General features: G+C 34.9%; 1 protein-coding gene across 8 annotated transcripts in view; it reads right to left on the minus strand.

Moving 5' to 3' along the window:
- MFF (mitochondrial fission factor) overlaps positions 1–26423 on the minus strand; it is a 33621-nt gene that overhangs the window by 5058 nt on the left and 2140 nt on the right. For 2 of the 8 annotated variants that reach the window (XM_068544313.1, XM_068544312.1), the window contains exons 2-6: positions 23806–23917; positions 22863–23040; positions 21712–21932; positions 20606–20775; positions 11903–11991 (exon numbers count right to left, since the gene is read on the minus strand). In XM_068544313.1, the coding sequence (XP_068400414.1) occupies positions 11903–11991; positions 20606–20775; positions 21712–21932; positions 22863–22900 (518 nt within the window). In that variant the 5' untranslated portion in view covers positions 22901–23040; positions 23806–23917. Of the gene's footprint in view, positions 1–697; positions 731–4391; positions 4551–9085; positions 9161–11902; positions 11992–20605; positions 20776–21711; positions 21933–22862; positions 23041–23805; positions 23918–26423 lie in introns of all 8 variants that reach the window. The other 6 variants (XM_068544305.1, XM_068544309.1, XM_068544307.1 and 3 more) reach the window with 6 other exon arrangements.

Here is a 26423-nt window from a genome sequence, read left to right on the forward strand (position 1 = left end):
CAGAAAACAAAAGCTCTACGTGGTCACTGGTCAATTTCCCAAAAAGTAATCAGCAATATTTATAACCAGAGAAAGGAGACTGGGGTAGAGAACCTATATAAGGATTTGAAGAATTATTACATTCTGTTTTGAATGTCTCCTTCTCTACAGACTGATGAGGTTTTGCCTGAATTTAAGTATCAAGACAATTCTTACAGTAAACACTTAGTACCAAATGCACTATTTTTTTTCTGTAAGTTGGCACAGCTGTAGAATTTTGGTTACAATACAAATCACTATTTTATGTCAGGTCAATTTATACAAGAAAATTTTAATGTTTAGCTTGTATGTTTCCTAAAGGCACTGCTGGTGCTTAAAGAAATTTTCCAGAGCCTACAGGATAAGAGACTTTTGGGTCAGATGTCAGACTTCTATTTTGTTGGCTAAAGAACAGTGAAAAATTACATATGCTTGAGACAGGTTTTTAACTCATCCCATCCTACTAATTAATTTATTCTGTGACATTAGGAAAACTTACTTAACTACAATCCTACATTACATTAACATAAGAAAGGTTAAAAATGAAGCCACCGCTTTGTGTTACATAAAGCTTTTTTTAAAAAAATCATACATTGCTCAAAAGGATCTGCCAAATTCAACATATTCCACCACAGAGATTTCCCTTTTATAATGCAGAGCCAGAAAATAATACAGTTACCTTTCACAACGTATTTCATTTTGTCTTCTCACACTGGCAATTGACACATATAATATAAAAGTAAATTAGAGAGATATCTGGCAAGGTTAGAAACTTCAAGTACCACTTTCTACTGTAAATATGACTTAATACATTAAAAAATCTTTTTAAGTTTGAAAATATGTTTTGTAATTAAAGTGGCAAAAGGGAATGAGAGTCAAGGCTCTACAAGTTCCCGCATTAACTTGTATACTGACATTTTTGAGTAAATAAATGGTCTGACTTAGCAGAATATGTTTCTTTGCTAAAAAAAAATGGAAACTTCTACAGTAAGTAAACAGTTTGGATGTATCAGGAATTATATGAACATTTTAAAAATTAAAAATTTAAATTTAAAAATTATAAATAACAAACACTGTTTCAACTGCAACTTTGCATTTCTAGGTCTTCCAAGTAATATATTTATATGGATACTTGCAAAAAATATAAATTATTTACATACTGGTTTCTTATTCTTTTCATTCAAAGCTAGTATAATCTGTTAAAGAAATAATCAACCTCCCGCCCCTTTTTTTGGGTCATGCCACGCAGCATGCGGGACCTTAGTTCCCTGACCAGGGATCGAACCCTCGCCCCCTGCAGTGGAAGCGTGGAGTCTTAACCACTGGACCGCCAGGGAAGTCCCTCAAGATCCTTCTAAAAGTAAAACTTAAGCATGCTGAACATGACTAATCTGTCAATACTTAAATAATGTTCTTTCATAGGGACTAAGTTTCTTTTTAAAAACGTTAATATTTTGCATTGGCAAGTGAGATACGGAGCTCTAGCAGGTGTCAGAAGACATTTCATAACTAGCAAGGACTAAACAGCATTTTAAATCCAAAGAACATACCTGGTGCTTGTCCCAGGTGTTTGGGTAAATTTCTGACACCTCAGTTTTCCAAATGCACAGCACTGACTTACGTAAATAAACTTTTCTAATGTATACCTAGGATTTAACTTTGTTTTCAGATGAACTTGGTTTTAGATCATATAAGTTCTCAAGATGAGAAAACAAAAATACATAAACCTTTCAACAGTGTCCCTCAAAGTATAAACTAAAAATAGTTCTTATGCCAAACAACTGTGAAAACGCATTATTTTTTATGATAATAAAACAGGCAGACAGGTTTTTTCTTTCTTTCTGCCAAATAGTTCTAACTTAATTTAACTATACCTCATGTGATGGCTTAAGACCAAAGATAAGATATTGCATTAGCATAACAGCCAGGAATCAAAAGCAGAAAGGAAAAAAAATGATGTACAGAGCAAGGAACATAAAAGCACTTAAAACTTTATAAGCAGTATTATTTTATAGTCATGCAAATAGAACATTATCCAAATTTCACATTCCTATTTCTTGTATCTGGTAAGTCATGCTAGACAGTTCTCGTAGTAGAAATAAAAATTGATTTGGCACTTACAACTCTGATTAAATCTTGCTGAACATTTGATCATAAGAAATTTCAATGCAATGGGGAAAAAAAAAAAAACCTTTCAAAATTGAAAGCATCCAATAACACTAATGAGAATCTAATCCTCCAGGCTCCAAGGTGTGTATCCAGGAGCAAAGAATTATTAATACAACTACTTTATGAATTTTAAAAATCTCATTTAAGTGAATAAGAAAAGATCCTTCCCAGAAAAGGGAATTTTAGCTATCAATTTATTACAATTTTAAAAAATCACTTAAAGCTCAAAATAGTTTTTTATAAATAAAAGAATACAAAGTAAATTTTGTAATTAGTAAGATTTCTGATTTTGTACTTGTGAGCTTGAGGCACAATTTTTCCATTAAGGAGTAAAAAAATCCAACTATTTTTCCATATACTGCATTGAACTGTGTATATGTAGGGGGATGCGACAAATAATTTTAACGTACCAGGGCTTTGTCATCTAGCTATTATTTAATCTATATAGGATTTATAAACACCTTTCTCATTCAGATATTTTCACTATAACAGCATTTGATATGATATAATTTGACCTAATAATCCAGTCTCTTCCAATGACCTATTATAATTAAAAAGTTATAGAGGATACCTGGTGAAGAATAAATCTATGTTAAGGAGGGAGGAGAAAACAGGGCTTTGGAAATATTAGTCAGGTGCCAGGTACTTTATATTCAATATCTTTTTAAGGATCTCCCATGACACTAAATAAAGAATTTGAGTCCATTAACCCTATATCTTAAATAAAGGCAGGGGAAGGGGGAAGATTCCTCATAAGAATCCAGAAAACTAGGTTAATATTAGTATTACCCTTCTTTTTTAAAAATAGATGAAGAAAATGAGGCCCAGAGAAGCTAAGCAATTTGCCCAAGGCCATCATGTAGCTAGCTGTTCAGTGGGGTGGATCACGATTAAATCTGACCCTCTCCCTCGATCCATGTTTTTTCTTCTGAACCATGATGCTTCTTACAGGCTCCAAATATTCTAAGATAGTCCTTGAAGCTTCAAAGAGATAAGAGGGACTCTAAACCTTTGGGGAGGGATATATATACACACACACCCACACATGCATACACACCTATACATGAATACATATATACATAGATGTATATATAATTTTCCCCCTGCCATGAGTTTTCTCTCCTATGCTCTTTCTGGTGCAGCTTTAAGTCCTTGGGCCCACACGTATGGGAGCCCTGGAAAGGGTCAGAAACACTAGTCGAGCAGCAGGAGGTGAAACACCTGGGGCTTATGTGAGGATCAAAAGCACTTAATAACAAAGTTTGTTCACAGCAAGTCATAAGACATATCACTTCCTAAAGTAAGAAAACAGGTTTACTGGAAGGGCCAGCTAAATTTATTGGGAATTCTTCAAAATGCAAAATTAACAATCTAAAAAAATGATCATGAAAATTCAAACACAGAGTTACTACATAAAATGACTCACAGAGTTACTACATAAAATGTTTAGAGTTGAAGTGAAACTGACTGTACCTTCCTCATACTATGCCAAAAAAGCTCCCAAATTCCATCTTTTTAAAACACCATCTAGTAATGAAGCAAGGAGAAAAAAGTATTTGAAATAATGGCAAAAAATTTATTTGAATGAACAAGTCTAAGTATACTACTACTGATTTTACTTGGAGATGTTCGAAAGTTAGATACACTATCCATACTGAAAAAAATCAGCATTAAAAAGACAACAGCACCTGGGATTTTCAGTACAGGTCTGGAAATCCCTAGTTAAGAAGAAAGAAAAAAAAACGTCCTGGCAGCTACACTGATATCATCTTCTCAGATTTGCTTCCTAATCCAACCACATTAGTAACATAAATGATTAAATCAAAAGACTTACTGAAGAAAATGAGTACAGTTCAGTCCAACATCCCACACTCAATCCAAAAGTATCCCTCAGCATATCCCAAAATGGAATCAAGTACTTAAAACAGCTCAACAAAGTCTTGGGAAAAAAATCATATACTTCCCGTGTATAATTAGTTATTAACTGAATTCCCTCCCTGACTGAAGAGAAGCTAACAGAATCTTGTGAAATGTGAATTTTGGACAATAATTTCAAATTAAAAGAAAGCAAAGCAAGCTGTTTTAAACCACTGCATCTGAGAAAGAGACGAAGGTGCAAACATAAAAGGAAGACACCACAGTCCACTAAGGAGGAGCCAAAAAATATGCAGTAAAGTTGGCAAGAGTCACTGATGGCCAATCACCTGCGATTTTCATCCAGCACATCCAAGATCTGCTGGTAAGCCCTACGAGTGGAAGACTGGATAAGCGACAAAATGCCACGAGCAGAGGAAAGATTAGCTCCATCTTCAGGTAACATACGGGGAGGACAAACCCGAACCTGTTGTGGCGATGGTGTCACACTGTTTACACAAGCACAGCAAATGAAGAGAAAAACACTCAAGTCAGATTTTTATAAAACTTCAGCTCAGCAGTTTCCCCCAAAATTCATATTTTAAGAATTACCGTTTTCTTGCCCATTTTCCCCACCCTTCATTTTCCCCCAAAAGAGTCAAGCCAAAGAAGTTAATAAACATATTAAATTGTTTTAAAAAACCAGCTACCATGCAGCATCGTTAACTGTAGCTTTAAACATCAAATTAAACAAACTGAATATGAAGAACAACTTGAAGAGGGAAGAGAACTACGCAAGGAGTATATTCAACCCCCAGCTTCGGAGAAGCGCATTCTTTGCTTTGTGTGTATATTCCAATTCAGTAAACCAAGCCTCTAACAAACAACACTGCACTGCAACTCATGGATGGGCAGAATAGCAAGATAGAGAACTCTGGTATATATATAGGCGTCAAGGTTTACACGCATGAATCCAAAGTGATTCCATGAAAATGCCATTTCAAATACTTCACAAAGACAATGAAGCAATCTGAATTTATGACGAGTAAATTTAAAGATGAATTAAAGTTTCAGAAAGCTAACAAAAGCATTCTGATTACTTAATTACATTAAAGCATACGTTCCCTAGCTAAGTGCCTAAAACATAAAACTACTCCCAATTCTGTGAATACAATGAAAAGGTAAGGATGGATGTCAAACAACTATTTCTGGGTTGCTCAGTGACAGTAATCTTGATCATTCTCTCACACGTGAGTTGCGATTCACAATTTCTCTGGCTCCACGGACAGCACCTCCTAAAAGCTGAGAGCATTTGAATGAAGGAATTTTACAATTCTAACCTGAACTCTTTCTTTTCAGAGGCCTGTCTAATGTTAGAGCACGCTCAGCCATACGAGGTATTTAACTGATATATGGACTTGGCATCTGGTTTGTTGGAAGAGGTTTTGTTACAATAAGAGGACTATGGGAAGTGGGCTCAATATTTTTTCTCAGCGTCAGGGCAAGAACGCCTTAGACTAAACCTCATCCTTGTGTATTCTGTACGAAAGGGTGAAAGTGGAGCAGACAGTGAACAACTGAAAAGACAGAAAATTTTATTTTGATTTGTGTAAATCTTTTCTAACTTAACATGTATTTGTTTGGGAACCACAAAATAAGTGGAATAATGTTTGAAAGGGTAACTGTCATCTAATATTATTCCCAGAGTCCCAGAAAATTAAAAACAAAATCTTCTCCACAATTTTGTGAATAACTTTCAATGTCTCGATGATCCAAAGTGAGAAGTACAATAAACATGAAAACCATGTTTTCCAAAGACTACTTAAAAGAGAAAGATTTAAGCCAAATCTTGGCATACTGAGAGATTAATCTGTCGGGGCTGATTCACCATAGGAATTAGGCCTAATCATGTCAAGGTAAATGCAATTTTTCAGACGCAGGTTCATGGATAGTTACCTTAAACGTCTGTCCACAGACTAGGAATCTTCTGTAATATATATAACATATCAACAACAGTATATATATATAGCTTATCAACTGACCCATGGTACTTGGCAAAACCCACACTGGGTATCCAAGAAGAGTAAAAGAATCAGTATATCTGGGACTCAAAGTCTAGGTACTAGCCTTGCACTCCTAATTCTCTTTAGGCAACATGGAGAAAACCTGAAGCTCTTGCTCTTTGTGAGAAACCAGACTGAATTCATGTTAGAAAAGTGTCACCAGAGGCAGGAATAAAGTGGCCAGTTCTGCGTCAACATAAACAGGCAATCCATCTTACACTCTTCTTGATAGCAGTGCCAACATACCTGGATAAATTTATACTTAAGCAAGTTTTAAAAGACTAATCAGTACAATATCTATAGATATAATTAAAGCGTTTGTCTTCGTATTTTGGGGCTAAATTGAACACTTCACAAATCACTTTGTACTAGTAAATAAATTAGCTACATACATATTAAAGTCTATAATGATCAATATTTAGAATTATAATCTTAGAGCAAAAACGCCGACAAACTGAATCCAAATCCATAAAAAAAATTTGATGGATTTTTGCCCATTAAAATTTAAAAGGGAAGAAGGCTTCCTTTGATAGAACTCATTTTGTCAGAAATAAGCAATAGGAATTGTTTATTAAGTTCTAAAAGTACAAGTTTTTCCTGTCCCTATACAGGAAATCAGGTCATCTAGCATAAATTATTTTCAGATTAACTGCAAGGAATTCTTAACATGGAATGCACAGAAGACTGAGTTTTAAAAACAGTCTATAAGATCACTTTCAATTCTAAGATTCTATGATCACATAAAACTGGAATATGGTATTAAATGGAAAAAAATCCTACATGGTCCGTAATTGTAACGTAATAAGAAAACATGTTTATGAAGAAAGATAAAAGTTAAATTAAGTCTTCATCAATACTAGTAAAGATATTTCATCAAAGACTAACATCAAAAACATATTTGGACTTCAGGTTGTTTCTGAAAAGTAATTAGTTTCAAAGATTAGTAAGAAATCTGACTTTTCATTAATTTATACGGCAATCTTTCATAAACAGCAAAAACAGAGTAGGAAGTATTTTATACAATACTTTGGGCAGTGTACGTATAGATTAAATGCCCTTGATTGTTAATATTTATTTCTATCTACAGATGAACTGAACGATTAAATCATAAGATGACCATAGTTCACCCTAATTAGAAGAAACAGTCTAGCAATTCTTTCTTCTTCAAGCTTTAAGCAGTCTTGCAAGTCTCTTTACAAATAAAAAAATTTAAACTCAGCCATAAAAAGGAACGAAATTGGGTCATTTGTAGAGACGTGAAAGGATCTAGAGACTGTCATACAGAGTGAAGTAAGTCAGAAAGAGAAAAACAAATATCGTTTATTAACACATGTACGTGGAACCTAGAAAAATGATGAACCGGTTTGCAGAGCAGAAACTGAGACACAGATGTAGAGAACAAACGTATGGACACCAAAGGGGGAAAGTGGTGGGGGGAGGGGTGGTGGTGTGATGAAATGGGAGATTGGGATTGACATGTATACACTGATGTGTATAAAATGGATGACTAATAAGGACCTGCTGTATAAAAAATAAATAAAATTCAAAAATTAAAAAAAAAAATTTAACATCAAAAAAGAATAAGCCCCATTTTAGCAACTGGTCTGACGCTAGCTGGGATGTCCAGCACTGGCATCAACTGTGGCAGGAAACAGTTCAGAGCTGAGTTTCATCTCTGTCCACTCATCCACCCAACCAAAGTGGACTGACTTCTTGGTTTTTTTTGTTTGTTTTGACACATGAACTATTGTGAAAAATTAAAAAGTAAACATATTGCAAAGGCACTGAGATTATTTAAGCAGATGGTATAATATTAGTAATTTAATAAAAATGCATGTTGATGATAAATTGATCCTAGTAATGTTACAAAACAGCAAAATCTGTTTTATCTCTTTCTTTCATAAAAGATAAGGAAATTTTGAAGAACGCACTTAAATTTACCATGCTATTTCATTAGTAATAGCTCTCTCTCATGCTTACAGGAAATCTTACTATACAACTGCTGAGTAAACAACACTAGCCAATGTCAGAACTCAAATTTAAAAGATTTACTTGGCATAACTATGTCATTATTACAAGGTAAGTCCAAAGTCAAACACCTCTTTCTGCGTGGGTTGTCATAGGAACAGTGTTTCTCAAACTGTGAGGATAATCTCTTTGGTGAGGGTCCAGCCTCTTCCAAAAATACAGTAAAGGTAAAACAGTAAAAAGGGGGAGAAAAAATTCTCACTGAAACACAAATTCTGTACCATTTCTTTTGAAATTTTAAATAGAGAGAAAGCTTTAATTTGTTGCCACTAAGGTAACTGACTAGTTCTTAGAAGCATAACAAGAGAATGGGAACAGGAGAAAAATCATTGGTTGCCAGAGTGGCTTCTGATACTTAAGAACTACATTAGCTGTTGAATCTTACACTGCACGCCAAAGTGCCCCCTCCCCTTAGGAGGCCAGTCATTCCCACACCTCGTTCTAGCACATGTACAGAAAGAGTGGGTTTAATGATCTCAAAATATTCTTCCAAAGCATAATTTTAATCTATGGAATTAAAAAAAAAACTTAATGACAAACTACACTCAGACTCTTTGTCCTTCTGGGTGAAAATGAACAAGAAAAGACAGTATGCTAAAATTTTCAAAAAGATTGGGATCACTGAACCTCGTTCAACTGAATCTATAGAGGACTAATATGCCAACCAAAGCAAAATGAAGGAAATGTAAAAGGATGCTTGGTGTAAATTATTCCATTTTACTTTCACCCTTATACCCAAAATCATACATAACTTCCTTGGTCTAGTTATTTTTTTTCTTAACAAAGTGTATGATGACAGCTTGAGAAATCCTGAAACAGAGGTACTAAAAAGCCAAACAGTAAGAGAATTAGGGCATTACATGCCAATTACCTGGTGAAATATTAGTATAACAAAAAGCCTGCAAAATTAAAACAACTCCTGTTTGTGAAAAGCAGAGCAGATAAAATCTTACGTGTACTCCGGTGCAGAAATCGGTGCCTGGAAACTTGAAATTTTATTTCTTGGGGCAGAATCTGATCTGTGCCACCTTAAATAATAATTATGCTTCTTTTTACATATTCAGCTTTTATAACACAAACAGAAAGCTAAATACGATTCTACTGTCAATCGTTTCTGTGTCAGTAGCTGACAATAATCAGTCCTATTGTCTCTTGAAAGTAAATAATAAAACAAAGGCCAGTGTTTCTGCTCTTATACCCATATAGACTTCTATTCTTAAAGCCAAGGAATAAATAAAGTGGAGGCAGGCAATGGTTCATGCACAATGACACACAAACAATCTCACATTACAAAGAAAAGACTAAAGTAGGTAAAGACAGGAAGAGTCTAATAATTACTTTGGTAGAGGTAAAATACAGCCGTGTTACATTAATAGTTTCCTCCTTACCACATTGCCAACATTAAATACATAATGTGCTCATTATATAAAAATTCTAAAGTTCACTCAATGTAGATTCTTAAAGATGAATACAATTATAAATTATAAAATTAATAATGGTAGGAGAAGAAAGGGCAAGGTTACATTATTAACAAAAAGATGGTTAAGTATGTTACCATGTAACGGTAACATAAATAACTACCAAAACAAAAAGTATGGTTGAGTAATGTAAGCAATTCATTGCAAAAATTGTATAGTTAAATATTCATGTCATTTTTACTACCAAAAATTAAAACATGAGATTCTGTTTTATTTAAAAATGCCATTAAGGCAACTTAAAGAAACAAAGAATTCAAATATTAGTTAACTTTGTTAACCTTTTCTGTTATGAGGACTTACATTACAGGTAACTGCAAAAATATCTATGAACTAATCATTTATTCTAAATCATACTTTACTAGGCTGGTTTTTATATTTAATAGAGCTGTTTCCTTTCTCTTCAACTGAACTCAGCTATCAATAATATATACTTTGTGGGGGAAAAAAACAAAAATGATGCTATAGTAAAACAGTCCTGTTTTTATTTCACTAATGGGAAGTTTCAAAGTAATTATGGACCTAAACAATAAGCCATATCTTTATATAATAGGAAAGTTTATTAGAAACTTTTGGTGCCTTAGAAAATATTACAAATAGAAAATAGCAAAAGCCCTCAGGTGTATGTTTAATCATTCTGAGAGGGTACTAAATATCAAGAAGCTACCTTCACCATAAATTATATAGTCTTTTCACCATTTGTGTAACATAATCGAATATATTCTAGAAAAATGGATTCCATGGACTGGCTGACATCACTGTAAGCCAGGTACCTTCAGGGAAACATACAATTATCATAAAAATTTCATAGTAATAATGGCTGAACCTTTCAGATAGGCCTTCCTGGAAGGAGACGTATATTCTTTTAAACTTACTACCTTCCTATATAACCCTTCAGAATAACTCTAACTACTTTAGGAGACATTTAAAGATTCCCCAAGAAACGAGAACCGTTATAGTTCTCCTTTGCACCTAACACAAAAAAAGAGAGACCCTTCCCCCATCAAAATCCCTCTGCATCCCTATACTCTTTAGTCAAGTCTGAATTAGAACTTGATATGGTTTAACAGAAATAGTATAATTGCATTGTGCTCTAGTTATTTTGTATGTAAATTTAAATGTTTTGCTTTTAGCTAGATTTGCAAGCTCTGTGAGAGGCGTATCATCTGATTCTTTGGCCGTTCCCAGAGAAACTAATATGGACTTTCCTGGTGGTCCAGTGGTTAAGACTCCACACTTCCAAAGCAGGGAGTGCGGGTTCGATCCCTGCTCAGGGAACTAAAATCCCATGTGCCGCGTGGCCAAAAAAAAAAGTCAGTTTGAGAAGCTAATATGATACTTGATATCAAACATGGTTCATGGTGAATGAGCTTATGAAAACTGACTGAAAATTTAATGAGGAAGAAACATTAATTTATATTAACAATCTAAATCATCAATGGCTTTGAGACTTAAAATTCTGACCAGTTTTTAAAGGGATATTTTATTTTTAAAAACCCATTAATTTTAATAAAACAACAAAAAAGCACTTGCCCAATTTAAAACATCTTATAGTGGGGTAGCTTTAAGATCAAGGTATAACAGAACCAAATGAGCAAGAAAGGTTTACACAAATAGTCTGTTAATGTATTTAAATTTTTGGAAAATGAAAGGGATCCAAGAATTCAATGACTCAGTAGGCAGAGAGCTAAAAATTAATCCTGGAAAGTAAAAAAATTCGACTTGCTTACGCTACATTGTTTACCATGGCTCATGAGAAGCAGAGCTGGAAAGGGCTAATCCTGTGACAATCTTATAACAAACTGAGTAACCTGAAAATAAAGATGCTTCCTTAATAAAGTGTTTTCCTTTTATTTTATATTTCCCCCACCAACCTACACGCTAGATAAGCATTTTTGAAGGCTACATAGAACTGAGCACTTACTTTTATTAATTTTTCTTAAGTATACTTTATAGGAGATTCCCAAAATAAGCAAATCATATTTATAGAAGACTATCATACACACAGAAGAGGATAACAGTACTGAAAAATTCTCACAACTAACAAAATGGTCAGACTTTAAGGCTATAAAGAGTATTGCAAAAATATAAAGTTGATGTAAATGTATAGTAGATTTCAAACACTATTAGAATTATTTTTTTCTCCAGGTTCTTAGGCATAAAACATACACTTCCTCACCTTTTTTAATATCTGAGAGTTTAAAAAAGGAAGTAAATTATTTAGAAAAGGATGGGACAGACAGTATATGGAGAAAACTTAATGAAGGAGATACAATGCTTAGTGGTTCTACTCACATGGAGTCAGTCCTGACCAGCTGTCCGTTTTGGCGAACAGCATTTTCACTCATAGAGCGCTCTCTTTTTAGCCTGCCAACTGCACGGATCTGTTAGGCACAAAGAAAGGGAAAGGAATAGAGAATATTCTTAATAGCCTAGTAACTGCTTAGCAGCAAAAGGACCTTTATCAAAGGCTAGCCACAAAATTTACAAAGAACATAACCGAGAACTGCTACCAGGTATGTGTATTATACGTAGACATGTTAAAAAAAAAAAAAAAGAACACCCTACTTATTATAATGCAGATGAACTTAGGAATGCTTATCTTCTTTACAAAAAAAGTTACTTCTAGTTTCTTTTTAAGTATCAATCTTACTTGGCACAATTATTAATATTTTTATCATAATTTATACAATATACTTACATTATTTAAGAACAATTTACAATAGTTTTTAAAGGCACAAACACTATAGGACATGGGATATACTTGTACTCAAATAAGTGTTCCTGGCTTCTGGGGTTGAAACAAATTCAGATTTGGTTGGATATCTGAAAACTAAACTTAAAAAAAGTTTTACTAGCTTAAAGGTTTTAGCATTCTAGAAATAGCCACAATCTTCCATCTCACACGCTCTTCTTACAAAATGTTATCACTGACCTCTTTCCATTAAGGAATAGAATCTATGTTCCCTTCCCTTGAAATTGGGTACTCTAGTGACTGCTGCAGAGATGATACAATGTGACTTCTGAGGTTATGTCATAAACAACAACAAGGCTTCTGCCTTTTTCCCCTTCCCCAGGGGGGCTGTTCAAGATTGGAACAATGACACCATGATGTGAGAAAGCCCAAGCAGCCACACAAAAGGCCGTGTGTAGGTGCCCAGCCAATAATCCTGGCTGAGGTCCACACAACGGGTAGTATCAACTGACATGTGAGTGAGTAAGCCTTTAGATGACTGCAGCCTCAAGCTGTGTGAGTCATCCAGAGCCTTTGATACTTCCTAGCCTAGGTCCAGATAATATACAACAGAAATAAGCTTTCCCCATTATGCCCGATGCAAATACCTCACCCACAGAATCCATGAGCAAAATTATTTGTTTTTGTTTCCAGCCACTAAGTTTAGGGTGGTTTATTAAGGGGCAATAGATAACTAGAACAATGGTAATCATTAACTTCACTGCTTTTTTAGATTTTTATTTCTTTTTTTACTAGAAACTCCCATGGCAACTTAATGGTTAAAGAAAAATTTGAACTTTACTGTAAAGGACAACTGGTGTGTGAACCAATGGACTTGATAATTAAGATTTTCAAAAATGCACACCCAGTATCTATTAATGCTCAAAGACTTGGGAATAGATTATCAGGTTATAAGCACCATCAAAGCAGAATAAATCCTGTATTTCATGCCAGCAAAACTTAAAACTACTATGCAGCACATAATTTCAGAGACTGGTTTAGATTTGGTTATGGTTATAAACCATTTACCCATCCAAACAAAAGAAAAAAAAAAACTTCTAAAAACAGAAAAGGAGTCGGTTCAGAGCCTACTGCAAGAGTTCTTTACAGTTAAGCCAAAAATCAAAATTACTTGAAGGCATTTATATATAAAAACTAACACCTGCACAATCAAATACACTTTATTCATAGTGAGCAGTACTGGGTTGGTGTGTGAGAATCCCACTGATACTTGCCTTCCTACCTACTGCACAGTTGTGCTTGCTTTTTCTAGAGAACAGTTCTTCCACGTTGTAGGGATCAAGATGAATTTTCTACTATATTAGAACTGTTCCTCCTGCTATGTGGTAAGAACTAAGATTCAGCAGATAGGAAGAGACAGGACAAGACAAATTAGTCTATGACTCCAACATAACCTGACAAAGTAGAGGATCCTAGGTCTACCGTTATTTTCGCCATTTGAGACCTGATTTAAATTATATCTTAACAGGAGCATTAAGCTCGATATTACTAACATATTAGGGGAAAAGACAACATAAGACAAAAGCATATATTTGTTATGCCTTCATATGAGCAGCTTGTATACTGTAATACCAGAGAACTTTGATACTGCCTGAGGTGATAAGGAACACAGTGATCTTTTAAATACTTTCCCCTTTAGTTCACAATCATGATGGTTGTTTTTTCAATTCAACGATTTTTTAAAATTACGTTTGTTCCCAACATTATTGAGATCCAATTGACAATTCAAGGTTTTAAAATGTCATTCAGAACCATCCTGCATTGATTACCCATTATAAAACTTACATGCACCCCTTAGGCTGAGAAATACAGTTTCCAAGCATCAGGTAACTTCCTGGAAGTTAGGTCACAGGGTCTTCTGTGTCTAATTATAGGCATAAAATTCTCCTCTAATGTGCTTATACTCTGAGTTACTTTTGATTGTTCATAGAATCCTGGACAAATCAGTGTCCTCGAGGTCTTTGTTTACTGGTTCTCTAGATTTATCTAGAGCTTGTCTCTCCTTCAAGAATCTGCTCAGATGCCTCAGTATTTTCCCCTATACTGGTCCCTGTTTTTATTTTTTTATATAATTTTTAAAAGTTACACTCCATTTACAGTTACTACAAAATATTGTCTATATCCCCCATGTTGTACAATACATCCTTGTAGCCTATCTTACACCCAATAGTTTGTACCTCTCACTCTCCCATCCTCATATCCCTCACACAAACTGGTAACCCTAGTTTGTTCTCTATATCTGTGAGTCTGCTTATTTTTTGTTATGTTCACTCGTTTACTGTATTTTTTAGATTCCACATAAGTGATACCATATAGTATTTGTCTTTGTCTGGCTTATTTCACTTAGCATAATGCCCTTCAAGTCCATCCATGTTGCTGCAAATAGCAAAATTTCATTCTTTTTTATGGCTGAGTGATATTCCATTATGTGTATATATGTGTGTGTGTGTGTGTATATATATATATATATATATATATATATATGGCACGTCTTCTTTATCCGTTCGTCTACTGATGGACACTTAGGTTGTTTCCATATCTTGGCAACTGTAAATAATGCTGCTATGAACACTGGGGTGCATGTATCTTTTTTGAATTGGTGTTTTTGTTTTTTTTCGGATATATATACTGATTCCCCTACACCCCCTTTTTTAACAAGACATTTGTTTTATTTCTCAACATATACAAAATAAAAAACTGTAATTATATGAAAACAACCAGTAAATATTACAAGCACATAGACCCTACCATAGCCTAGTTCTTCATAACCACTGTGATTACTAAACAAGCCTCAGAAAATCTGTAGCAAAAACTAAGATTGAAAACTGATTTCTGAAATGTTTGTGTTATGCCTTTTATTTAGGCAGTTTTTTATTCTTTTTAGTATTTTTTAAAGAATTTTACTTTGTTAAGAAAAGGATTTCTTTTAATTCTGTCCAGAGGGAGAAAGGGAAATCCTCCATTTTACCATTTGGTATAATCTCAGTGAAAAATGGAGATTTATCCTCAAATAGTATGTAAGTTAGTTGCATTTTCAATTAAGAAATAAAAAAATATAACTATTGAATAGAATTATTTGGCAAATTAATGGATACTGGTCCCTTTTTTAAAAATAATAGTTCAGAGACATTAATCTGTGAATTGCTGTGGACTTTTATTGGAAGAGGTAAAGCAGAGTTAAAAATGTGGGCCAAAAAATCAGGGTGAACATTCTTACCCCCCAAAACATATTCACTGTCCAAAATTTAAAATAATAAACTACCTGGAAAAATAATGAACCTAATGGGAAGGAAACATGGAATACACGTGTCAGCAGTGAGTACAATGCCTGTGCGACAGGGCCATGAAACAGTAACTGCACAAAGGATGTGAGTGCACATCTCTGAATCTTCCATGGATGGATATGCATACATACATACAATTAATGAAGCTGTTCTTTTTCCTCTTCTTTCCCTTTTGCTCCATTCTACTCACCACAGCCCCAGCTCCTCTTTCCACAGGAGGGGAAAGGAAAGGGAGCTAAACAAACCATCACCAAATTGTGATCAGACCCACATCCATCAGCTTCTCAACTTTCAGAGCTACTGCCAGGACCCTTTTAAGTCCTTCTGAGTGTCCGGGAGTCCTTCTGTATTTCTTTTTTGTTTTTTAATTTTTATTGGAGTATTGTTGCTTTATAATGTTGTGTTACTTTCTCTTGTACAGCAAAGTGAATCAGCCATATGTATACATATATCCCCTCTTTTGGATTTCCTTCACATTTAGGTCACCACAGAGCACTGAGTAGAGTTCCCTGTGCTATAAAGTAGGTTCTCATTAGTTATTTATTTTATACATAGCAGTGTATATATGTCAACCCCAATCTCCCAATTCCACATTTGTTTTAAGATGTGCCATATGGCTGAGTCACTCATTACACTTCAGATCAACTATGTTCTTTCACTTCACATCCTCGAGGTTGTCATGGCAATTGAACTGGACCATCACCCAGCACTGATAACCACCTGCTATGTCCTTACAGGTTGTTGGATTACAGATCTAGAGCCCTCTGTTAGACACCCATGGCCTTTGTGTTGTCCTTAATGACAGCTTCTAGAGCAGCTGCTTTCCAAGTGCATTCTTTAAAGCAGTCAGTTCTAGATGGATATATTTCCTCCTAGCCCTTGAGCTAGACACTTTGTACATGGCTGCTGTAGGATTTGGCATCCTGTGTAAAGCTTGCATGGCGTGGATACACTTCCTTTTCTGAAAACATTCATTGCCTTTGTTCTTTTCCAAAACCAGGTCAGGGTTTATACAGACCAATTGATTTGCTCCTTCCCCATCTTCCTAATTCTTGGGACATTTGGGGTTCACTGCTGTTCCAGATTTATTGCAAAAATGAATGGCTTTCTCATCCTTCTCTTCTTTGAAGTAGAAGTTGCCAATTCAGGCAAAAGCTCTTATAACCTGTCTTTAGTCCAATTTGTTTTCTCTTCCCACTTCAGTGGTCTTCTCACAAAGCTCTTGGCCATTTATTGTAACTGATTTTTTCAAAGAAAACCACTGCTTGAGTGATGGGATATACTGATGGAGTCCAAATTTTTTACTGGGTCACCCTGCTTCAAGGCTGTGTCAAGTCTTCATATTTTCCAACTCTTTTTCTTTACAGTTCTTCCTTTTTGTTCTCTGGAAGATCTTCTCTCACTGGCTCCCATCTGGAGGTAGTGTCAGTGTCACAGCCTCTTCCTCCTCATTCACGCCGCCTAACCTATTCTAAGAACACTGAGAGCTGTCATGATTTGTGTATTTTGCAGTTCATACTCAGATCAGATGGTTTATTGCACAGTTGCTTTATTAGTTCCCTGTAGGTAGAATCACCAAGCAATGGTCTTTCTGAATATTAGCAGAGATCAGGCATATTGAAAGGTTCATCAATTTCCTCTACCTCCAGATTTTATAAACCCTCTCTGAGCTAGGGGGATTATCTGCTTCGTGTTTTAAGGTCTCTTCATAGGTTCACTTGGATACTTCAAGCCAGTTTAAGAAGTCAGTACGTTATTTTCTGCAAATTTATTCCTTGTATCAGTCAGGCTTTTAAACAAAAATTGTATAGTGTTCCTCATAAGTCACCTTCAGGTATTCTCCTTTCTTGCCACAGGCCAGTGGTTCTCAACTGGGTGTGATTTTTTCCCTCCAGGGGACATTTGGCAATGTATGCAGATCATCTTTTCTGTCTTTTTATTGTGATAAAATAAACATAACACAAAACTCACCATTCGAACCATTTTAAAGTATATATATTATACAATTCAGTGGTATTCAGAACATTCACAATGTTGTGCAACCATCACCACTATCTAGTTTCAGAACATTTTCATCCCCCCAAAAGGAAACCCCATGATTAAGCAGTCAGTCCCAATTACTCTCTCCCCTAAACTCCTGGCAACTACTATTCTGGATATGTCATGTAAGCAGAATCATACAATATATGGCCTTTTCTGTCTGGCTTCTTTGACTTAACATGCTTTCAAGGTTCATCCATGTTGTAGCATGTATAAGTACTTCATTCCTTATTATAGCTGAATAATACTCCCCTGTATAGATATACCACATTTTGCTTATCCATTCATCAGTTGAAGGGCATTTGGGTGTTTCCACCTCTTGGTTATTTGAGACATTTTTGATTTTCATGACTTGAAGGATGCTACTGGCATCTTGTAGACGGAGCTCAAGAACGCTGTTAAATATTTTACAGTGCAAAAGGACAGCCCTCACCACAACAATGAACTATCTAGTCTAAAATGTCAGAGTGCTGAGGTTGAGAAACCTTGGCATATGCTGTAAAATGATTATTACAGAATAAATGACTTAGGGAATCTTATTGGATATATTCTAAGTAGCATCCGAATGAATCATCAATGTTATCAGCACTCAGGGCGTTACTACCCTTCCATTTCAATCCATTTTGTAGAAGCTACCAGAACTCTGGTTCCTTCCCTTTTCTCCTCTGCTCACTAGCTGATTGCCTCTTGAGGGCCACCTGACCCTTCTATGGACTGAAGCACAGATCATCACCTTTGCTTTCCTTTTAATAGGCAACTAGTACTAATATCGGAAACTCCTCTCCTGCATCTCAGGATTTGGCTCCTGCCAAAGGTTTGTGTTTTTTTTTAATTGAAGTATAGTTGATATACAATATTACATAAATTAAAGGTGTACAATATAGTGATTCACAATTTTTAAAGGTCATACTCCATTTATAGTTATTATAAAATACTGGCTATAGTCCCTGTGCTGTACAGTATATCCCTGTAGCTTATTTTATACATAACAGTTTGTACCTCTTAAACCCTTACCCCTCTATTGCCCCTCCCCACTGGCAGCCACTAATTTATTCTCTGTATCTGTGAGTCTGTTTCTTCTTTGTTATACTCACTAGTTGTATTTTTTAGATTCTCAGACTTACTTCACTTAGCATAATACCCTCCAAGTCCATCCATGTTGCTGCAAATGTCAAAATTTGATTCTTTTTTATGGCTGAGTAGTATTCCATTGTGTGTGTGTGTGTGTGTGTGTGTGTGTGTGTGCGCGCGCGCGCGCACGCGTATGTCACATCTTCTTTATCCATTCATCTGTTGATAGACACTTAAGATGCTTCCAAATCTTCTGCCACAGGATGTTAACTTTCACAACAATGATATTTGTACCTATTGAGCTTTTCACATCAATTAGAACGTGTGCTAAACATACTACACATATTATTACATTTAATTCTCTCAACAATCGTACGCAGTTGGCATTATTCTTATCATTATTTTAGAGATGAGCCTTGGAATTGTTAAATAACTTGCCCAAAGTTATGTGGTTAGTAAGTAGCAAAGTAGGCCTTCAAAATTAGGTTAATTCTCAGCCTCAGCTTTTCACTCCAGTGCTATACACTTTGGACATTTATCACATTTGACTAAATATCAATTACAGCGGGAGTAAACCCCACATGGGCTTAAAACCTAGGTCTACTGAGAGACAGTACTCGTCTTGTTTTCAGTTGGTTATTCACACCAAGTAGGCACAAGTGTCTAAAATGGTGGGAGCATAAAGATCAGAAGACAAACAAAACCTGAAGAATATCAAAGGGAGGGTTTCTCTCCTGGCAGGATCCTCATTCCAAGACAATACTATTCACAGCCGTAATGGTCTTTCCCTCACTCAGACCACTATGAAGGAACCATGTCTCACTGCAGAGTGTCTTACATAAAAGCTCAAAAAATGTCTGTTAAATAAATATCAGTACAATTCTGCAAGTACCTTAGTGCCTTTTCATCATGTGAACATTCAAATTTAGTACTTTTCACTGAGTAAATACCTAGAATGTCTAAACTGGCACCTAGGAGTGTATTATCTGAGTCACCTCAGCTGAAACTTCCAAACTAGAAAAGGCCATACCCAGTACTAGGAAACTGCACTCCAGTAGGTTATATGGGTGATTTACCCTCTTAGGAAAGGATTATATGAAAAATTAAAGACAAGGGCAGTTCCATTATCAATAAAAACATATCTTTGCACACTGTCTTATACTAGCATCATGACAACACAGGAATTTAGAAGTTATAATGAAAAAGTTGCAACTACAGAAACCACAGAAAAGGAGTCTTACAAGATTGGCCCTGAATCAATAGCAAAGGCAAGATTTGAAGTTTGCGACTAACACCTTATTAGTCCATATACTATCACAGTTAGGTCAACAAGGCCATTAACCTTACACAATACGGTAACTAACTCAGTAGAAACTTTTCAGCAAGCAGGGAGAATAGGTAGTATCAAGGGGAAAAAAGAGCTTTCTTTGCCATTTGCCAGACTGCTTTTGTAACAAAGTGATGCATTAATTTTTTCCCATGCTAAACTTCCCAAATTTTTCTGTATTGCTTAAAGTGTAACTCCCAGCCATAAAAGCTCATCCTTCAAGACCACATGAATGTTAATGATTTCCACAAAATTGTCATTTTCCTGAAATATAATATTTAAATAAAAAAAAAACCCAACAGCATAGTATCTTATTTGGGGTAGTTGTCATTTTCCTGAAATATAATATTTAAATTAAAAAAAACCCAACAGCATAGTATCTTATTTGGGGTATCTGTTGATAATTCTGATTCCATTACATATTACCAATGATATGATTTATAGCCTCTTAACTCCTCTTTAACTTTTGCTTCTGTCTCTATTATTTCAAATTCAGATGATGTTAAAACTCTAGCACTTACTTCTTCATTTTGAGGGGTTGGAGGAGGTTTTTCTAAATCCAGAAAATCTAGTGGTCTTTCACTTAGCGTAAGTACACGAGGTGGTGTTTTTAATGCCAAAGGTTTGAAGGGAGTTGACTGTATAAGGTCAAGATCTGCTGGTCTTGAAAATGGAATGTCTTCATTATTTCCTAAGCGTAGGGGAAAAAAAAAAAAAAAAAGGAAAGGAGGGAGATTTTTAAAAGGCATAGGTTTTATTAAAATGTATTAACCATTACACACTCACTAGCAATAGCTAAAATTAAAAAGACTAACAATACAAAGTGTTGGCAAGGATGTGGCGCAAATGAAACTCTCATATGTCACTGATGGGAATGTAACAGGGTACAACCAATTTCAAAAACAGCTTGACAGCTTTTCATAAAGTTAAACGTCATAACTTATAATATGATCTAGCAATTCCACTCCTAAGAGATATGAAAACACATGTCTTCATAGCAGCTTTATTCCTAATAGCACCAAAAAGGAAACAACCCAAATGTCCACCAACAGGTGAATGTATAAACAAACTGTGGTTTATCCACACACTGGAATATTAGAAATAAAATGGTATGAACAACTGATATAGCAACAATATGGAAGAATCTCAAAAACATTACACTAAGCAAAAGAAGCCAGACCCAAGAGTATACAGTGTATTAGTCCATTCATACGAAACTCTGGGAAAGACAAATCTGATCTCTGGTTATAAAAAGGAGATTATGGTTGTCTGGAATTGAGGGGTAGGAACTGAATGAGAAACCTTTTGGCGGGTAATGAATATGTTCTATATCTGGACTGCGGTAGAGGTTACACAGGAGTGAGTATACATTTGTCAAAACTCATCAGGCTGTACACTTTAAAATTACACTATCTTATGTATGTAAATTATATCTCAATAATTAGTTGAATTATTAAAAAATACTATTTGAAATTTCAGACTATTGCAATTAATAAACTTTTTGAAGAAAATGTAACGTTGCATTTCCCAACCCCTTTTCTAAATAATATTTTGAAAAATCCCAAAAGTTTTCTAAAAATATATAAAATACATTTATCAGGCAAGTTTATAAACAAATATAAAATACCTGCTACAACAATCCTCTCTGGAACCTGCATAATCACACTAGCATTTGAAACTCCTTCTTGGAATCCTTGTTCCAGGTCAGTATTTGGTGGTGCTACCTTTAATTTTTCCGGGACCCTCATTCGCTGACTAATACCTTCGGTGTATTCCATTTCATATTGAATTCGACTAATTTCCGCCATCTCAGCAGCACAGGGAGAAGGAAATGCTGCCCCACTCACTCTGCGGGCAAAAAATGTAAAGACAGGGATGACTGAGTGTGAAAATGTCAGTCTCTTCTATGCAGTGAAGTTAGAATACCTTTTAGAAAGAGCAAAGGAGACTTCTCATTTGTGAGTACTGAATACATACAAAGGAAAAATAAAAGATCGAAGCAAATGTTTTCCTCAACATAATACCTTCTCACTTAGTTGAAACTGCACCTTGAGGATATTGCTTAGGAGCAAATTTTTTAAATTATTGTATAACCACAACACGAATGTGCACACACGTACACTCTCTTCCTCTCTGCATAAATAGATATGCATGCTGCTTATATAACCCAAAAAATGCCTAAAATAAAACTTAAATAGAAAGTTCCTAATGAATTATATGAAGGGAAGCTGCTAGAACTTTATAAAAACGAAATTAGAAATTCCCGTCATGCATGGAAAAAATAAAACCTTTTAATGACGAAAATCAGATTCATAAGGTAAATAATGTTAATTCTAAATTTACTAAAAAAGAAGCAACCCCCTGAATTTCACAAAATAAAAATTAAAACTTCTCTTACTGAATGTATATCTGATGACTGAGATGAAATGAATACCAAATACAGAATATATACTAATAAATCCTTAATGTTTGCATTCATTTTGAGGGACTATAGTGTGAAAGTTTCACACTATTAATTTGTACTTAGTATCATATTTACATGTGTATTTTTTAAAAACATGGCATGCCTTTAAAGGGAAAGACAGAACAAATGCACTGAGAAACCTAAATCAGAGAAGGAGCCATGCTCCAGGGAAATGCAGCAGAAAGGAAGTTGCCCCAAGATACAAAATGCTGACAGAAGTGTAAAAGAATATGATTAGCCTAGGGGCAATCAGCTTTAAAGCAACTATGTCTCAAACCTATAATGCCAGCTCAACCGAATAAAATGTCACTGACCTTCCTAGTGATGTGTCATTGCTTGTTCTTTTACTCATTTTTAATACAGTAAATACACGTTTATAATAGCTATTAAAATACTGCCTCCCTGTAGTTCAGTTTACTTTACACAACAATTCCCCTACAGATCTGAATTTTTTTGGAGGTGTACATAACAACACGGAAACTGCTTTTCCAGCTGTAAAAAAGAAAGAATAAAAATCAGTATTTCAACAATTCATTTCATAAGAAAACTATCAATAAAAGTAAATATCTACTTAAAATTATTTTTGGATTTCAACCAAAATCAATTTTCAAATCTCTCCTAAAAAGAGTTATTCTATACCTCAAAAAATATAAAGACTGTTTTAAGCATAGTCACTGTATTATGATTTTGCAAACGGGATAAAGAAAAGCTAATCAAATGAATATACAAATGTGAAGTCAGATTAGAAGAAAACATTTTGCCATAAAACTCCTCTAATTATTATATTCTAAAGGCGGAAAAGATCCTTTCCTTTTTCAGACTAAGTACAAATGAAAAAATTATGAAAATAATGTAAAGGGCAGAAAAATGTATTTGAAGTAACCTAATATTTGATGTATAAGTAATGGTTTCTTTAAAAGGAAATAACTTTGAAAACCAAATTACACTACATTTTCAGCATAAGATATTATATACAAATCCAGGTCAATAAAAAATTAAAGACAGTATAAATGTAAGCCATAGCTGGGACATTTCTTAAACTCCATGTCAGAGATATATCACACATTTTAAACTCCACCTTACTGACATGCTTTGGAGAGTTCTTAGAGGTTGCTAAGGGCTAAGCCCTGACAAATGGTTACTTATGACTGCTAACTTGCACCCTTTATTCTTTACCAAAATGTGTGAATTTTAAGGATTTGCATGCAAATGGTTTAAAGACTAAGAAAATAGAGCCAAAAGAAAATTTTTACTCACAAATGTGTACCAACTACTGCTTGCTTTATGGCATTATCGGTTTCTGTGCTTCATATTAAATCCTTTAACTTGCTTCAATATGCATGTGCTGGATTTAGAGCCACTTTTGTCCCTGGGGGAGAAAAAACAGGAGCTAACTGAAAAACTAGATGATACTAACATTAGGAATTCATTGCTGGAAATACTCCAAATAACGAAAGTCACTAAAGATGCACAACCTTACCTTAAAAAAAACCAGTAAAATAAATAAAGAAAAAATGAACAAGCTTACCACCAATTTTAGGCCTGGAGACAGAACCCTACAGCCGTTCACTAGTTAATGCAAGATAAAAGACAATCATTGTTTCTGATTTGAAACAAAGGAAAACATGCCTGATGAAAAATACGTATTAAACATAAACAAAGAACCTTAATACTTATATGTATAAGTTTCTGATTTGAAACAAAGGAAAACATGCCTGATGAAAAATACGTACTAAACATAAACAAAGAATCTTAATACTTATATGTATAAACAAGTGTATATATAAGTGTATATATATATACACACTAATTAAGGAGGAGCAAATGCATTGGCTAAATTTTCATCCAGCTATTTTCATTCAGTATTTAATTTCATATGTTTTATTTCATTCCTAACTTTAATTTGGTATTTAATTTGAACCAGTGACACACGCACATGGTACAAAGTACACAAGAACACACAGAGATGTAGGGCCAGAAACTATAAAACTCTTACAGGAAAACATAGGCAGAACACTCTATGACATAAATCACAGCAAGATCCTTTTTGACCCACCTCCTAGAGAAATGGAAATAAAAACAAAAATTAAAAAATGGGACCTAATGAAACTTAAAAGCTTTTGCACAGCAAAGGAAACCATAAACAAGATGAAAAGACAACCCTCAGAATGGGAGAAAAGATTTGCAAAGGAAGCAACTGACAAAGGATTAATCTCCAAAATACACAAGCAGCTCATGCAGCTCAATATCAAAAAAACAAACAACCCAATCCAAAAATGGGCAGAAGACCTAAATAGACATTTCTCCAAAGAAGATATACAGATTGCCAACAAACACATGAAAGGATGCTCAACATCAGTGATCATTAGAGAAATGCAAATTAAAACTACAATGAGGTATCACGTCACACCTGTCAGAATGGCCATCATCAAAAAATCTACAAACAATAAATGCTGGAGACGGTGTCGAGAAAAGGGAACCCTCTTGCGCTGTTGGTGGGAATGTAAATTGATACAGCCACTATGGAGAACAGTATGGAGGTTCCTTAAAAAACTAAAAATAGAACTACCATACAACTCAGCAATCCCACTACTGGGCATATACCCTGAGAAAACCATAATTCAAAAAGTCATGTACCACAATGTTCATTGCAGCACTATTTACAATAGCCAGGACATGGAAGCAACCTAAGTGTCCATCGACAGATGAATGGATAAAGAAGATGTGGCACATATATACAATGGAATATTACTCAGCCATAAAAAGAAATGAAATTGAGTTATTCGTAGTGAGGTGGATGGACCTAGAGTCTGTCATACAGAGTGAAGTAAGTCAGAAAGAGAAAAACAAATACCATATGCTAACACATGTATATGGAATCTAAAAAAAAATGGTTCTAAAGAACCTAGGCACAGGACAGGAATAAATGCACAGACGTAGAGAATGGCCTTGAGGACATGGGGAGGGGGAAGGGTAAGCTGGGACAAAGTGAAAGAGTAGCACTGACATATATATACACTACCAAATGTAAAATAGATAGCTAGTGGGAAGCAGCCGCATAGCACAGGGAGATCAGCTCTGTGCTTTGTGACCACCTAGAGGGGTGGGATAGGGAGGGTGGGAGGGAGACGCAAGAGGGAGGAGATATGGGGATATATGTATACGTATAGCTGATTCACTTTCTTATACAGCAGAAACTAACACAACATTGTAAAGCAATTATACTCCAATAAAGATGTTAAAAAAAAAATAAAGAAAAGAAAAAAAAAGAACACACAAAGAAAATAAAGTGTCCCACCAGATCCTATCCTATAACCACCTAGGTCCCCATAGGCAATCTCTCATCAATTTCTGTGCATCATTCTAAATGAGATACTCTTCTTATACTTGTGTGTATATATCTGAAGCACAGTAAAAGCTTATAGTTAAAACTAACACTGAAAAGAGATACCTCAAAAGGAGTATAGCCTTGGGACATTATAAACTGAAACTTTATAATAATAAACAAGGGACGCAATTGCTAGAAAAACATTATCTCCCTGAAATGTGCTATTCTCCACATTCCATTTACTACATTTCGTTCTTCTTATTAACTTTCCACTAGTACATCCCACGGGTCTCAACATTTCATTTTACAGAAACATCTTCTCTTACAAGACTCTCTGAGTTTGCAAAGTATCACAGACTTAGATCACAAAGGTGGACAATGAAAAGACAACTTCTGGAAAAAGTCAAATTCTCCTGTAGCCAATCTGAGCTACTTACAAAGTAGATGGAACTTTTCTACTAAGATTTAACATTGTACTGTTCCAATTACTGGCTTTTCTGCTTAAGTAAAATAGATCAAAATCTAATTTTTTTCTCCCTCATTAGAC

Source organism: Eschrichtius robustus, chromosome 5 (genome assembly GCF_028021215.1).
Source record: "Eschrichtius robustus isolate mEscRob2 chromosome 5, mEscRob2.pri, whole genome shotgun sequence".
Taxonomy (NCBI): Eukaryota; Metazoa; Chordata; class Mammalia; order Artiodactyla; family Eschrichtiidae; genus Eschrichtius; species Eschrichtius robustus.